Genomic DNA, 16,804 nt, shown 5'->3' with positions numbered 1-16,804 from the left:
ATTTCTAATATTCCCAGGGTTTCAGGAAAATGATGATGCTGGCAATATTAAATTAACCAACTGGGGACGAAAATTCATGAAAAATGATACTGAGGGTTGTGCCACAAGCCGGGTGGGACACGGAAGGGATGAGTTTGGAAGAGAAGCATTATGGACATTTATAACTTTATTTCAAGAGCCTGTGGATGCCCCGAATGGCCTTTAAAAAAAAAAAAATCACCCTGTAAGTTCACCAGAACCTGTCATAAACAGATTTTGATACATATTACATACTTTCCAGAATAGGGACAGAATGTAGCACTATAACATCTTTACATGACTTAAATAATAAAACATATAAAAAGGTGTACAGAGAAAAATCTCTTTCCTACCTTGTTCCCTTCCATTCAGTTCCCATCCTTCCTGGCAAGGAACATTATTATTAGCTTTTTGTTTATCCTTTCAAGGAATCGTCAAAACCTTGCCAGCCAGGGGTGCCTGGGTGGCTCAGTCGGTTAAGTGTCTGCCTTTGGCTCCGATCATGATCTTGGGGTCCTGGGATCGAGCTCCACATTGGGCTCTCTGCTCAGCGGTAAGTCTGTTTCTCCCACTCCCTCTGTGCTCTCTCTTTCTCAAATAAATAAATACATAATCTTAAAAAAAAAACAAACTTGCCAGCCAACACTGATATATAATTCCGTTTTCCTTTATTTATGTATGTATGTATGTATGTATTTATCTATTTATTTATAGAGAGAGCACAAGCAGGGGGAGGGGCAGAGGGAGAGGGAGAGAGATAATCTTAAGCAGGCTCCACACCCAGGGCAGAGCCCGATGTGGGACTCAGTCTCTCAAACCCTGAAGTTTGAGAGATCCTATGATCTTAGCTGAAATCAAAAGTCCATCACTTAACCAAATGAGCCACTCAGGCATCCCTCCCTCGTTCTTTTTACCCAACTGGTAACACACTTTATGCATGTTTCTATGTTTAGTCATATGAGTGTAAAATGAGGTATGTGCATATTTATTCATTACAGCATTGTTTGCAGTAGCAAAAATTTAGAAATAATTTTGGTGTCCATCAAAAGGGGATTGATTAAATTATGGAATATCTCCGTTACGGAATAGTATGCAGCTGTAAAAAATGAGGATAAGCATTTTGTGCTTATATGGAAAGATCTGGAGTGTATATTAAGTAAAAAAAAACAAAAGTAAGATACAGGAGAATGTATGCAGTATGTGCTCTTGGGGTAAGAATGGAAGGGATAAGAATATATATTTGCATTTTCTTGCAACTGAATAAAGAACAATCCGGAAGGATGCACAAGAAGCTAATAAAATCTTTACTTACAGATGATGAAAGAAGTGTAACGATGAGGGATGGGGTGGTGAGATTTTCCAATATTAATTTTGTTATACTACTTTAAATGTTGAACCACACAGATGTATTTTCTACTTAAAATATAAATGAAAATGAGACTAGATTAATTAAATGCATATTCCAGGGATCTGCTAATCATACCACCAGGAACTTATCCTACAAGTGTTTTCTCACGTATGTTCAAAAATACCACCAAGAATGCTCGCGGCAGCATTATTCAATGGCAAAAGACTGGAAATGACCTTATTGTCTATTAAATGTAGACTGGTTAAATGAATTAAGTTACACTCATACAGTGAAACACTATGCAGATGTTATGGAAAATGTGAAATATATTAATACAGGAAGCTCTTTAAGAGATATTTAGTTAAAAAAATGCAGGATAAAAAGTCAAGCTCGTATTTTTTGATAAATCTGATGCATGTACAGGCATGCCCATATCCTATACTCTTCCAAAAAAGAATATGATGTGCAACGTAATGTGTGTGTGTGCGTGTGTGCATGCATCGAAAATTTCTGGAAGTTAATATAAGAAATTGTTAATAGTGTTGTCCTCTGGGACTCAGGCAAGCATATTTGCAATAGGAAGGTCACCTTCTTCTCATTGTAATGCCTTGAAACTGCATGACTTTTCTTTTACTGTGCATGTTTTTTTCCAGTTCAAAAATATTTACAAATACCTCAATAAATAAACGTGCATCCATACAATGAAAATTGTACACCTCTAAAACAAACAACTGAGGAAGCCCCTTATGCACTTATACACAACAGTCTCCAAGAGGCATTGTTAAGGAATTTGTATTTTTAATTTTAGATGTTCCAAGGATTCCTATACTATGTGTACTCGGTTCACACTTTGACCTGGTGATCGGGTCACAGAGCTTTTCGTTACTTTGGGTTTGATCATATTACAGCTCTGCCTTTCAGACTAAGGAAGACTATTTTTTTGTTTCAGTTCATCTTCCTCACCTCTAAGACCAGCTGTTGGTCTTTTGGGTTGAAATCCTAGCTCCTACTGGCTTGTGAACATTAGCCACTTGCTCAATGGCTGTGGGCCTCTGATTCCCTTTCTGTAAATAAAAAAAAAAAAAATGGGATACGTTATGGGAATATTGTAAGAATTTGAGGTAATTGCAGTACATACTATTTAACATGTGAGGTCCCAAGGATAGGCATTCAACATGGTGACTGTTGCCGCCATTAATATTCCTTGGGATACGTCCATCGAGAAACTGCAAACGGAAGTGACCACACCCTGGTTTTGCACTAGGAAGTACAAAGCTTTTGTGTGTCATGGCCAGCGCTGTTCTAGAGGAGCCCAGCATTTGGCTGGCCTTTTTGCCCACAGTAGCCTTGGGCTGGTATCTCAGAGAATCAATATTCTGTGGATGCAACTGGGGCTGTATTCTTACCTATATGGGGCATTTCACAGCCCCTGGTAGGGAAGCTTATTCCCACTTTTTAGACATAAATTGTACCCAGTGGCTTCCCCCTCAGGATACCTCTTGTTGTCGTCTGCTGCTCCCAGCTCTATTTGTGTTCGAGCCCATATTTATGAGAATATCTTTCAAAAGACGAAGTGAAGATGTCCTTGTAGTCTTTCTTTATTTTTAGAGAGTTAAAAACAACTGCCTCTCCATTTTATCTCTCAGTGCAGCTCTGGGTCAAGTGGTCTCACTGATTATCCAGTTGGCTTTCTGCCTTGATGCAGTTATAGAATCTTTTATTATTGACTTTGGAGCTCCTTGCAAGGTACTCCAAAAAAGCATTTTAAAATAGTCTCTGGTGGGCAATTTACATTTTAACTGCTCCTTTCATTACCCCCCTCAACACCCTCATATAGTTCCCCTTTCTAGAATTAAATAACCACATGATAGCTTTTGGGCCCCATGTCTCTCTTGGTTGTTGAACTTGGCCCTGCTGTGGTCTTAACTGTGCAATGATTCAGTTAGAGTCTCGTGATCTTTTACATTCATCACCTTTCTTCAACATTTGTTTTCAGGTTCTATGGCATCTTGATAAATCAAGAGCAGGATAATTAGCGCCATCTTGGTTTGGTTTTTTGAGAATCTCTCTGAGAATCCCTGGCACTGTGACAAGAGAGGGTGCTCAAGGAGTTGTGTGAGGCATGAGAATGGGGTGGGGGCAACAGGAAAGAATGAGGACGACCATTTTCCAAAAGTTCTTTGGTTCCAGATAAATGTAGTCTTTTTTCCCCATTAATTAATCCAGGATTTAAGACTGAAGATCTACCTGTCTCTTGGGTATTACTTTAGAGGCCGTAGTAGTCTAGAGACCATCACCCTAGAAATACAGACTTGGGTTTCAGGTTTTCTGGCCTCACTTTCCTATCACACTTCCAAAAATTCCATGGCAGGGCCTGCCAACTCACCATTTATCTCTCTCTTTTCACTTTATCCACACTCATCTTCCTTAAGGACAGGCCTGACCTTACTTTGAAGGCCAAAGGTTCAGTGAATTTCTGGTTAAAATTTCTGGCAGAAAATAGCTCTTCACAAGCCCACTGCTAGTGTTTCCAAAGCTATAAGTCAGAGAGGACCCATGCCCCTCTCGCACACACACATACGCAGGTTCCCATAATGTTCCTAACACCTTTGAGGCTAAAGTGGCTTTGGTCTAGGGTGGCAATCCTTACGTTGCCAAAAGTAGGGATTTTTCTTTTCTTTTTAAATTTTCTCATGTTTTATTTAAAGAAGGAATTCTACATATGCCACGGAGTCCTTGGGGTGCCTGGGTGTTGCAGTCATTTAAGTGTCCCACTCTTGGTTTCAGCTCAGGCCGTGGTTTCATTCACCTGATCGAGCCCTGCCTTGGGCTCCGCGCTCAGCAGGGAGCCTGCTTGAGTTTTCCTCTCTGTCCCTCTCCCGCTGCCCCTCCCCCTACGTTCTCTCTCCTCTCAAATAAATAAATGAATCTTAATATATATATATATATATCCACCAAGGAGTCCAAAGGAGAGCAACAGCTACCACAAGAACCAGTGTATACTCAACTCATTCCATGATGTGACAGCTTCACAAAGATGTAGTAGCTCAATTGCAGGGGAGGAAAGCAGCCCACTCCCTTCTGAGACAGAAAACCTAAAGACAGTAGAGACGGTGGAATTGTGCACTCAGGAGAGATCCTCAACGAGTGGATAATAGGTAACCATCAGGAATATTTCACTTCTCAAATTTGGAAGAAATGAAAAATGAAGAAACCCAATACTGGCAATGATGTAAGAAAATAAGCATTCGCATTCTTCTGAGAAGAGAGTGATTTTGGAACAATCTGGAGGCAAATTTAGTAATATATATTAGGTGCCTTAAAATTCGCATGCCTTTTAATTTAGCAATTTCACCTCCAGAGGGGGAAAATAGAGGTAATGAAGAATCTAGCTTATTAGAACTTCATTATAATATTAATTATGAGTAAAAACTTAGAAATAGCCTAAAGACCAAATAATAGGCAGCTGGTTTAATGGATTATGATACATAGGAATGATGTAGGCGATGAAAAGGGACATGGAAAGATGTTCATGATCTATGATAAAAAAAACAAAATTGCAAAATAGTATGCAGAGTGTTGACAATTGCCAAAAAAAAAAAAAAACGAGAAAAATCACCAGAGAAGCTTGGTTTAAAAAAAGCTACATTTATTAGATTGATTTAAATAAAAAAGAACACCTCTTTGATAGAGTCTTAGTAATATTTCAGAAGAAGGGAGTCGGGAGAGGATATTTACAGGGTTTTAGAGCCAGAGTCCAGTGATAATAAGGTGGGTCTCACCAGGCAGGGAACTGGCTAGGATTGGGCACTTTTGGACATAAAATTTTGGATTGATGGGCACAGCAAGGTAAGGTCCTGAAGTAAATATTGTTGAGCAAGCTGCTGGTCCTAGTAAGTAAGCAAGTAGCAAGTTGGTTACTCTTTGTATCTAGTCCCAGTATTATGTGGCAGAACAACAGGAAAAAGTGCTTTGGCCATACCTGTTTTTCATCGAGACAGAACAGTTTATTGGTTTCGGTTCTCAATCGCAGCTTTCTTTTTGTTAAAGAAATTATTCATGTTGACATTTCCATCTCACTAGAAAAAGTCTGGGAAGATAATTATTTACACATTAAAGGTGCTTATCTCCGCGTGGAAGGATTACAAGTGCTCTTTCATCTCTTCTCTTTCACTTCTTCGCATTTTCTAAATTTTCTCTAGTGAACATATATACAGAAAAAAAGATGTATTTGTTTAACTAATTATTTAGCCAGATAATTCCAGAACGAGAGTATCCAGAGTCATCCTCACCTCAAAGCTTCCAGCCCACTTCCAAATAGAACACCCAATCTACACAGAATTTTGTGGCCAACTTGGGAACCTGGCTAAATCATGACCTAATCACAACCGTGCAGTCCAGTAAGCATCAGGCAGCTTTTCATCTTTTCAGACAGACAGTGAAACGCTGTGTAGACTGTTTAGAAGGACCCATTGTTCAGAAGTCTATTAGAAGCGTTTTTAACTGACACAGATGCCTATTTCTCTCCTTGACTCACTATTATCACTCCATTTCCAGAATTCTGGTGCAGTGGGAGTCTGGGACTGCAGGCACATGAAGAGTGAGAGACGAGGTGAACCCAGAAGCCTAGGATACTGTCTCGTGATCTCTCCAGTCAACCACTAATAACTATTTTTCAGCACATAATATTTGCTGAGTGCTAGAGAAGGGGAGGTGTGGTACGCAAATTGGATAATCTACACTCCATCCCTTAAATGAGCCTGGTTTTTAATTGGGGAAAGAAAGGGTCGTGAGGAGTGGCTAACACACAAGCACAATTCCGGACACACAAAACGGCATGCAACCAAGACGGCTCCACAGGTGGATGCTATGCTGGCCTCCGTTACAGTATTTGTAGCCCGGATCTCGTGTGGTCTAGACTCTGAGTCCTATATACGTTTAGAGATAAGAAGGTTTGGGGCATCGAGATATCCTAGTTCAAGGGAGGTTAAACTCAAACTTTTTTTTAATGTCCATACTTCTTATTGACAACTTTTCCAAAATTTGGTCTGCTTTATTTTCTGCAGTTTGTAACTGCAGCTTAATGAACTATTTGCAGAGCCCCAACGTCGTGTTCATTGCACATAGATGTTGATTTCATTGAACAGAGACTAAAAAGATAGGAAAAAAGATGTGAATTGATTCCAAGATCGACTGAAGTTTACTTTAAAAGAAGAAAAAAAAAAAAACCCACCAGTTCCTAATACCTATGTATTTTCAGCTTCTTTCCTTTAAGGAGGACCACAGTGAGACCTTCCAATAGATTGATGGTTCCAATTGGCTGAAATGTCATTTCCCTTTATAAAACCCTTTATTACTTATAAGTGCACTTTTTTTCTTTAAAGATTTTATTTAGAGAGATAGAAAGAGAGCACAAGTAAGCAGAGCAGCAGGCAGAGGGGGAGGGAGAAGCAGGCTCTCCACTAAGCAGGGAGCTGGATATGGGGCTCGATCCCAGGACCCTGGGATCATGACCTGAAGTGAAGGCAGCCGCTTAACCGACTGAGCCACCCAGGCACCCCATCCATAAGTACTCTTTATCAGGGAACTCATTATCCCAGACAAGGGGCCTTAGTAACCTTGTTGGAGAAATGACCCAGAAAGGGGCTTTACTCAAGTTCATATAGTAACATAGTGACGGATTTAGGATTAGAAGTCCAATCTCCTGTTTTCAACCCTGAGCTTCCCCAAGTCTGATACCCCAGGCGTTTTCCCACGAGGTAAAATTTACTGGGGGTTCTGGGGATCTTAGCTACTAGACATAAAAATGAAAGAGACACAACTCACACTTGTAAGTATAATGAGACGCTCTTGTTTCGGAGTTCAATTCTTGGCAGGTTTTCTGGAATAGGACTCCGTTCTCAATGCCAGACGCCCGCACGGCCACCCGCGCGCCCCTTGGTTTCATTACAGCACAGCTGCAGAGAGATGAGGTCTCCTGTGTCCCCAGCCCTTGGTCAGCCTGCAGAGCCAACAAGGGAAACATGGAACACGTCTTGCCTGAGCAATCTGATGACCAAACCGGCTATTAAAAACAACAGCGATAATGACAACAAACTTGGCTCATCCACCACTTGGATACCTTCGCCTGCTCGTAATAACAAACAAACAAACCCCCTCAAACGACCCAGGATGTATTACGGAACAGGAAATGCAGAGTTAGAGCCAGGATCACATTGGGCTGATTCAGCAGCTCCGTGGTCCCATCAGTTGGCGGACTCTCTCCATTCTTGGCGCCTTTTACAGTGCAGTGCCTGACGCTTGCTCCTCGTGGTCTCCAGTGGGGGGCAGTATTTCCAGGTCTCAAACCCACATTCGGAGGCAGGGACTTAAGGAGTCACTTCTTCGAAGAAGATCTTTCTCAGAAGTTCCTAAACAAATCTCTTCTCCCAATACTGGGTGGAACGTGGTCAAGAACCTACTCTGAAACTAACTAACTACAGCCAGGAGGACAGGCTCAGACCATTCATGCATCACCCCCTGGAACTGGGTCCTGTGAGGGTGGGGACTAAAGAGGGGTGGGGAGGAAGACCTCTGACCCAATCAGAGCTCTGCCAGAGGAACACAGGGGTGGTTGTGATGGAGGGAGACCATCGACAGCATCTGCCGCACCAGCTCTGAGCTATAGGCCACCTCTCCTGCCAGGACTTGTTCCCTGAATCAGGTGTTTCATCCCTTCTAAGGTGAGGAGAGGCTGTTCTGACAGGGCTGGAGAACCTAGGGATCTGTGAATGCTCATAGACGGCTTCGTCGGGTGTCAATGTTCGCTTCAGGTAAAACTTGCTGAAGACTCTGGAGACCTTAATCTAGAGTCAGTGATGTTCTAGGGGTGGGAATTTAGGCCAGGAACACTGATACGGCCAGGCCACTGTGTGCAAAGAGAGAGCTTTGGGAGCAGGTAGACCAGTATTTTAAAGTACTCCTTAAATCATACCTAGACAGTCACTATTGACTTACCCCCAGGTATAATGATACAGATAGGAAAGTGAGAGCCATGAATGAACATCAGTGTGTATTTTTTTTTTTTACACCCAGCCCATGTTTTATAATAGGATTCAGCCCCGCTAAAATAAAAATGGATTTTTGGATGACTAGGTCACAAGCTTCTTGCTTTTCCTTTTCTTCTTCCTCTTTTTCTTTTTACTTGCTTTTGATTTTTAAGAATAATGAACATATTCTCTTTTATAATGGGAAAACAGAGTAACTTTTATTTGGGAAAAAAAGGTAGTTCACACTTGTCATTTAAAACAGCATGGGAAATCCCCACCTCAAATAAGCAGTCTGATGATTGCTTTTGTAATAGCTGAAAATAAACCAACTTTATTTGATTCAGTCAATACCAATCAAGACTGGAAAACAAATTTATTACTGGTTCAGATTCATGAAGAAAACATTCAGCAATATCTTCATTAAAACGCAATTTATATTTATTAAGGCTTGAAAGCAAGTCCTGCTATTTTGTCACCACAGTTAAAGGTCTTGAGAAAAACAAGTAACCATCATTTGGAGTGTCTTTATAAAATGTAGCGTTTGTTCTTTTATAAAAGCTAGGCATCTTTTGCTAAATTAGTTAACGCCTAGCTTTTAGGATGGGACAAACACGAGGTCAAGAAAGTAAGACAAAGTTCAAACATCAGCTGGATATTTTATATTTTAAGTATATGCATAATCATTATTGTGAAACTTCTAACTAGGCATAACATATCTTAGATAATTGGATCCTTTAAACTATGTTCTCCCCCCCCAAAAAAAACAGATTGCTTTTATAGAAACACGTAATAGCCGAAACCCTGTAATGAGGCAATCTTTCATTTTATTTTTTGGTTAGTGAAGGGAGCATTGGATCTAACTCCTCAAGTAACAAATAAAATGATGCACACTTTGGATCATACCTCATGGTGAAAGGAAAGCATCCTGCAACTAAGCTGGGAGAAGAATATTGGCAAAGGTACAGGAATATGCATTCATGAAGGGGGCACATGTTACTTGATTTGAATGCTAAAAAGCACTGGATAGAAGACTCTGGGTCTTGTTTGCAGAAAGACTCGCCAATGGCTGAAGTCTGACTCTCAAATCAGTCATTAGGATCAGACAACCCCTAGCCAGGAGCTGTGCCACCTGGGGGGCCTGTTTTCTTTGTCCCACTCCCTTTGCTACACCGACGTGCTTCTAGAACAGCATCACTGTGGGTCTCTGGAAAGTAAACTGCTTCTTAGGTCATCGTGCCTGTGTTGCTAAACTCAAGGAAGGGTTTCTGAGGACAACAGGATTTACACTAATTATAAGTCCTCTGGGATCATTCAAGACTTCATCCCCCAAGAGGCCAGTTCAGGGCTTACCCCTACAGTAAAAAGAACTGCTTCCTCACCATGCTCCTTGTTAAACATGTCTCGGGACTAAGTTCCCAGGGAGTCCCTGGGAAGGTTCCTTTAGGGGTGGGAATGAATCAATGCCTCCTGCCCTTGCAAAGCTCTCAGGCTAATAAAACGTCCTACTGAGAAATTTCCTCTTCCTCAGTGGGCTCAAGGGGCTCCTGTTTCCTCCCTTCTGCTCAGATCGGCGGCCACGTGATTTCTTCAGAGATCCCAGGAGGCAGGCCAGTCTGGGGGTGGCCGAGGTGAGGATATGCGGATGTTTCTATGGAAAGGACCGTGCTGCCCTGACCTTCCTGAGCAATGAGTTGGTCCCGGGGCTTTCTGGCACTCAGGACCTCACTCTACCCACAGGCAGCCCAGACGGGAGGACTGCTAAAGGTGACCGACCGTCTATGGCGGGTGGCTTTTCTCACAGCGCATCACTAAGACAGAGGGCTGATGATTAGCTCGTTTTTCTTAGTTTCCTCTGCACAGGTCCCCAGGCTTGAGCCGGGTGAGCTTTGAAGGAGGTGAAACTCAAGGAGAACGACTGAGGAGTGAAATATTAGCTAAAACATGTTCCTTTTTCATCTGGCAGGTGAGTCAGATGGCAGGAAAATTAACCCAGATGGGGCATCTTCTTTTCCTCAGGTTCAAACCACATGGTTTCCCGGTCAGAAAGGCCCATGAACTTTCTTCCTAAGGTGTTCCATGATCATGCCATCTCTCACCCGTCAGAGGTTGCAGCCAACTCAGCCAGGAGCCACACCCGGCTGGCAGACCCGCATTTGAGAACCACTTGAAGAGACTGGAAAGTCAGTTTTGGCCAATTCTTGGTTGGTAGTGACATGACATCAGCAGTTCAAGACTTAGATCATGAGAGAGACCTGTGTGAAAGATTCCCAGGGAACATCGAGCCTCATAAAGAACTTCTCTATCTTCACCCCCACCCCCCCAATCTGCTTTCTCACAGACCAAAATTGACCCGTGGATCAATCAAACCCAAGCATGGCATCTCCAACAAAACTACCCCAAGCAAGCAAACCCCATGGCTGGTAGACCCCGTGGGCCTTTTGGCATCGACACTTCTCCCCCTCCCCTTTGCAGCCACCCTGGTTTGCGACTGCATGCCAACTTCCCTTCCTCAAAAGGCCTGGACAGCTGAGAACCAGACGCTGGTGTCAGCCAGATACACAAAAGCATGGTGACCTTCTCAGCACTGCAGCCAACAGAGACCGTCTGAAGTGGTGTTCCAGTCTGGTCTTCAGTGTCCCGTGTGACCGGAGCGTCAGAAAGCAGAGAGGGACTGAAGATGTATGCGCCAGTTGCCCAATCCACAGCCTGCTGGCCCTCCATTCACTCTCTCTGTCTCCCCGCAATGCAGTGGCTCTCTTTCTAGCAAGAACTACGATAGCATCTGTCCTTGGCCGTGGAGTTACCAACAAAGGGGGGGGGGGGGGGACACGGTGTTGCATATTCCTAATGCAGCCAAGCTGCTATTCTGATATTGGCGTGGGGCCAGGGGCAGTCCCCTAGGTGGGCTCTCCAGCACTGACCCCAAACACACCGAAACCTGGACCAGGCCCAAAGGCTGAGCCCTGGTGTGTTTCCATCATTTCTGCTTGCAGATGCCCACGTGATCAGATGGGGTGGGCTGGGACCCTCCTAAGAGGCAGCAGGCTGGGGTCCCACGAGGCCAGCGAGATGTGGCAGGCGACCAAACGATGTTTCCCGACGCGGGAAAGGGGAATCTGTGAGGCCGGAGTTCCTTTGGGAGAAGCCGAGTCCTTCTGCTGCCGGGGGTGGGGGGTGGGGGGTGGGGGAGGCAAGGCGGCCGAGCTCAGGACCGGCTGAGGCGCTTGGCCACATCGGCGTAGGCCGACTCGATCTCCTTATCTGCCGCACAGGTGTTGGTGAACTCATCCCGCGCGTAGGCGTTCTTCAGGTACCGCCACAGGCCCCTCATCTCGGCCGGGAAATCGTAGTTGCGGTACTTCTTGGCCACAATCTACAACACAAACAGCAGGACAGAGAGGGCGTGAATGCACGAGACAAACCAGTGGGACAGAGTTAGTGCTGGGACCTGGTGGGCGCGGGGGGGGGGGGGGGGGGGGGGACCAGGGTGCGCATGCGTGCATCACTCACTGCGAGCCCCGCCGACAGCAAAAATGTTTGTCATGCAAGGTGGGGGTGCTGCCTTCTTTCCATCGTCTCTAGTCTTATTTATTTTGTAAGTCAATATAATTTGCCCTTTGACCTAGGCATTCTGCTTCGGGGAATTTTCCTTAGGAAATGATCACAAAGATTTAGCTACCTATCTGTGATCACGTGAGGAAGAGTAAAAAATGCAATAGTGAAAAAATGGCAGAGGAAAACAATGTCCTGCAATAGGTACGTGGATAAATGCATTATCATAGGTAAATACAATGCCATCCTGGAGAGCCTTTACAAATGATGCTGCAGAAGTTCCAGGCATCTGGAAAACTCTTTGAGATCATTAAGTGGGTGCCTGGGTGGCTCAGTTGGTTAAGTGTCTGCCTTCAGCTCAGGTCATGATCCCAGGGTCCTGGGATTGAACCCTGCATCGGGCTCCCCACTCAGTGAGGAGTCTGTTTCTCCCTCTGCCCCCTGCTCATGTTCTCTCTCTTGCTCTATCTCAAATAAATAGATAAAATCTTTAAAAAAAAAAGATTGCTAAGTTTCAAGTGCAGTGCAAAAAAATTAATAAAGAATTTTGTAAAGTGCAGTATAATGCATTTGGAGAAATATGTGAGGCGACGAGAAGTATATGTACCAATATGTTACCAGTGGTTATGTCTGACTGATAGAATTATAAATTTTTCCCATCATCCACTTTTTTTTTTTTTACATAAACACTCTTATTTATAGGGGAGAACAAAAAGCATAAAAAGTAAGTCAGATGTTGGACTGTCCATGCAGGTTCAATGTACGATGTGGGAGTAAACAAATCATAATTTCTCTTCTCTTCTAGTCAGTAGCATAGTGGTTAAGAACATGGGCTCTGGATCCCCACTGACTGGGTCTGCAATTTTACTCCACTACCTAACAGCTGTGTGACCTTGGACTACTTAGCCTCCCTGAACCCCAATTTCTTTGTCTCTAAAATGAAGGTAATAATAGGACCTACCTTGGAGTAACAGATCAGTTAATACACATAAAATGCTTAGAGGGGTGGCTGGTTCATATTGAGTGCTCAAGAAACATTATCTCCTATTATAATTCACTGAGACCCATCTTCTGCCCATTTGCATGCAGAGAGGGTGACCTGTGTAGTTACAGGGGGCCTCAAACTCAGGAGGGCTTGCTTTTGGTTCAATGCTCTGCTGTCACCATCTGGAAATTCTGAGTACTTTTTAACAGGGGCCGCTTTATTGTCACTGTACGCTGGGGTCTGCACATTAGCTGGTCTTGCTTCTAGTCCTCTGGGGCCGGCGTGGGAATAGCAAAGAGTAGCCTTTCTCCTAAAGCACTGACTTCTGACTCCTTTCCTTGCTTTTTTTTTAGAGAGGGCTTCAGACTGCTGGCCCTGGGATCCTCCCACTCAGAGAACCCCCGAGTTCAGCTACTCTGGGCTTTCATTTTCATTTTGGTGCCAGTGATGTTCAGGGTTCCCTGAAAAGCTATGCTGAGTGAACACAATGATGACCTATTACATGAAAAGCTCAGCCTCATGGGTTTGACCACATTCCCAAGGAGCATGCATTTTCCTCCTCCGTTCTCCTGCATCAGTTTGGAAGTTGTGTTACAATAGTAAGCTCTGAATTGCAGTTACTGTTTTAGTATCCTCTCTCTCTTCCCTAGCTTGTGAGCAGTGTAAGGAGAAGGACAGGAACCCCAGCTTCATTTTTATACTGCCTGATAATAACACTAGGATTTTTTTATTTTTTTAAGAATTTATTTATTTGAGAGAGAGAGTACAAGCTGGAGTGGGTAGCAGAGGGAGGGAAGAGCAGGCTTCCTGCTGAGCAGGGAGCCCCAACGATAATGCAGGGCTGGATCCCAGGACCCTGGGATCATGACCTGAGCCGAAGGCAGATGTTTAACCAACTGAGCCACCCAGGCGCCCCTCAATAACACTGTTTCTAAGAGTAGTGACACTAACAAGCATTTATTTACTATGTGCTCTGCTCCAGGCTCTTTTAAGCACTGTGCAAGCCTCTTAAACCTCTAAATAACTCTATAAGGAAGAGTGCATTATATTCCCATTTTACAGATGAGGGAAGTAAGGCAAAGAGAAGTTAAATAAGTAAGGATTCAATAAACAGCTGTATTGCATCTTTACATCTCAGGTATCTCAGGTATCCTAAATCAAAGTGCATCTAGAGTCAAATGGAAGAAACTCACTTAATTTTAGAGACTGCAGATCCTTAGCAATGAGCAGACTGAAGCCACAAGAGCATAAATAGGTTACACCACGTGACACAGGAAATTAATTCAACCAGTATCTTTTGAGTGATCACTAATGTTTATTATAGTCCTTGCTTTTCTTTTTTTATTCGGGTATAGTTGACACACACTGTCACATTAGTTTCAGGTGCACAACACAGTGATTAGACAAGTCTATATGCTCTGCTGTGTTCACCAGCAGGGAAGCCCCCATCCGCCACCATCGGACGCTATTAGAGTTATCATTGACTCTATTCCCTCTGCTGGGCCCCGGTATTCCCATGACAGTCCTGCCCTTCTCTCCACACGGCCGCCCAGCTGTCTGCAAACGAGAAAGGTAGGGCTGTACTCAGAATCCCTTGTGTGCCAGTTATCCTGCTCTTGCTGCTTATCTCCAAACCACCCTTGTGTTTGTTTCTTTGGGACGCTGGGACGCATGGGTGGGGACTCTGCAAATCACATCTGTTCCGCCAGGGACTCCCTGTTAGGCTCTTCCAAGAGGGGGCGCTAGAGAGGGTCAGCTAGGCTGGAGGAGGAAGAAGGGCTGCCCGTTTCTGCCCTGGTCATCCCGTGCCCGTCAGACTCTCCTTTGCTCCAGCAGCAGCAGCTGGGTCCAGTTTTCTTGTTTTGCCACCACTAGTGGAACTAGTGTCCTCACCCTGGCTGAGAGAGGCCAGCACACAACAGTGACGCCCTGCAGGGGTTGGGGGCCAGTCCCCTGGGCCGCCCCCTGAACTCAGCCCCCAGCGGCAGCTCAGCATGCCCCACCTCAGAGGTCCAAGGTTGGGCTCTGCAGGGGCCCCTCATCTAAGTTGCCAAGTTTTAGATCCTTCTGACCTCTTCCGTTTGCCTCCCCTGCCCTAGTGGGTTGTAGCCGCCTTATTAAGGTAGAACCTCGTGGTACACTTTGCCTTCCTAGTACTTTAGTACTTACTGCTTCTTTCTATTAAATTCTCTTGGTTAAGAGAACTGGTTTGGGGTGGTCACCAAGGAAGCCACATCCCCACAATGCTCTGTCCAGCTTAGGTGCAACTAAGAAGCAAAGGGGATGGCATCTGAGTCCCCTGGCAGAGCACTCGCCACAAGCAAATGCTGGGGCCAACACCCATTGCCAGTTCTCCTTGACCTCCCCCTGTTCACTGCAGGGTGAGGGTCCCCTGGGTTTGCCCAGGAGCCTTTGAGAAGCAGCTGTCCTGGCTAAGGAGCAAGACCAGGCAGGAGGGACGGGTCACAAACTGACAGACGGAGTGGCCTCAAGTCTCTCCATGCTGGGATTTGTTTTCATTTTTAAAGGATGCGCTATGAGATTTAAGACAGCAGAAGGGAGACTTATGGATATACACTTGTGCTTATGTCTCCTTTGCCGTTTGCTTCAGGGGCTGAAGCAGGTCACCGTGCTAGGCAGGGGTCCCAGGGGCCACTCCAGAAGGCCCGCCATGCCCCTCCCTGCCCGGATCTGCACGCCCTGAGCCTTGGCCACATCGCTGGTTCTTTCCTCACATACCGGCTTGCCTTGAGGAGATGAGGACTAGAAGGGAGCCGGACAGCGAGAGTTCAAACCAGGCTTTCAGGGAGAATGAAGATGAACCTGAACGAGAGCCAGGTAAGAGAGGGAGAGCGCGCGAGAGAGCGCGGGGAGGATGTGCACACGGAGCTCTGACGTTCACAGGAGCTTCCATGCTCATGGTCTGAATTTGCTCTTTCATATGAAAAAAGTTGGCTCCCACAGCCCAGATTAGGTTTTGGCATCAGGAGCCAAACTGGAGGCCTGACTTGGCTCCCCCTTCACTCTTTCTGCAGGACAGGGCTCTGCCAGGTCTCTGGGATCTGATAAGCTGGATCAGCAGAAATCCAAGGAGACAGAAGGCGAGGCCTAGCCTTTGTCCCGTCGCAGGCCGTCCTCCCTCGGATCCCCAGCTTCTCCAAGTGAACAGCTCACTGAACTCCATCCAAGGACACGGGCGGAGCATCGTCCTTTAGGGCTGGGAGGAGCAGGAGGAGTTGGACAATGAAGCACAGGCCCTTGGGGATCCATTTGTTTACCTTATTCGACAGGAAATTCTTGCGCAGGTAGTCAATACAGGTTTGAGTAAGACGGAAGGAAGGAGCAAAGGAGGAGAGAAGAAAGAGGCGAGAAGGAATACACACTTCATAATCTCTTCACTTAGGCAGGAGAAAAATGAATTTCCAGAAAGAGTCAATGACTTTCCCTGGCTCATGCTGTTAGTGGGTGGCACATACAAGACTAGCATGTGATCTCATGACCTTCTGAATGGGGGGGTCTTTCCATTACGTCACGCTGACACACTGGGACGGAACTAGAATCATACCATCCCTAATGATGCCGCTTGTTCCTCGGGAAAAGAGAATAAAAGATGTTTCCGTGGGTGTGGTGGGGCATGCGGTCATTAAGAACTTCAAAGACATGGAGCTTGGCTGGACTTACAAGTAACCATTGGCTTGGCCCCGAACCCAAAGCGTCTTCATATTAATAGACTGCATTTGCCCAGCCCATCAGGAATGGCACATGTGATTCCGGCCCAGTGCCCAGCTCGGACCAAGTCCCGTGGGAACACCGGTGCTTGCACAGCTCGGATTTCCATTCAAGCTGGTCGTGCTCTGACTGGAGGGAAGCCCA

At 45.0% G+C, this 16,804-nt stretch overlaps 1 protein-coding gene and 1 long non-coding RNA gene across 3 annotated transcripts in view; both read right to left on the bottom strand.

Annotated features, from left to right (window-relative positions):
* Positions 1–5,115: 5,115 nt before the first annotated feature.
* LOC113926277 lies at positions 5,116–7,289 on the bottom strand. Its single transcript, XR_003521263.1, has 3 exons — positions 7,193–7,289; positions 5,349–5,456; positions 5,116–5,256 (listed from the first exon to the last, which is right to left on the bottom strand). It is a non-coding gene; the product is annotated as an uncharacterized LOC113926277 (long non-coding RNA).
* Positions 7,290–8,585: 1,296 nt separating this feature from the next.
* The window catches only part of CLIC5 (chloride intracellular channel 5), a 164,578-nt gene continuing 156,359 nt past the window's right edge, over positions 8,586–16,804 (bottom strand). For both annotated transcript variants that reach the window (XM_027602434.2, XM_027602435.2), the window contains exon 6: positions 8,586–11,767. In XM_027602434.2, coding sequence (XP_027458235.1) covers positions 11,600–11,767 — 168 coding nt within the window. In that variant the 3' untranslated portion in view covers positions 8,586–11,599. The remainder of the gene's footprint in view (positions 11,768–16,804) is intronic.

Source organism: Zalophus californianus, chromosome 7, assembly GCF_009762305.2.
Source record: "Zalophus californianus isolate mZalCal1 chromosome 7, mZalCal1.pri.v2, whole genome shotgun sequence".
Classification (NCBI taxonomy): Eukaryota; Metazoa; Chordata; class Mammalia; order Carnivora; family Otariidae; genus Zalophus; species Zalophus californianus.
This window is presented reverse-complemented; position numbering and strand designations above follow the sequence as displayed.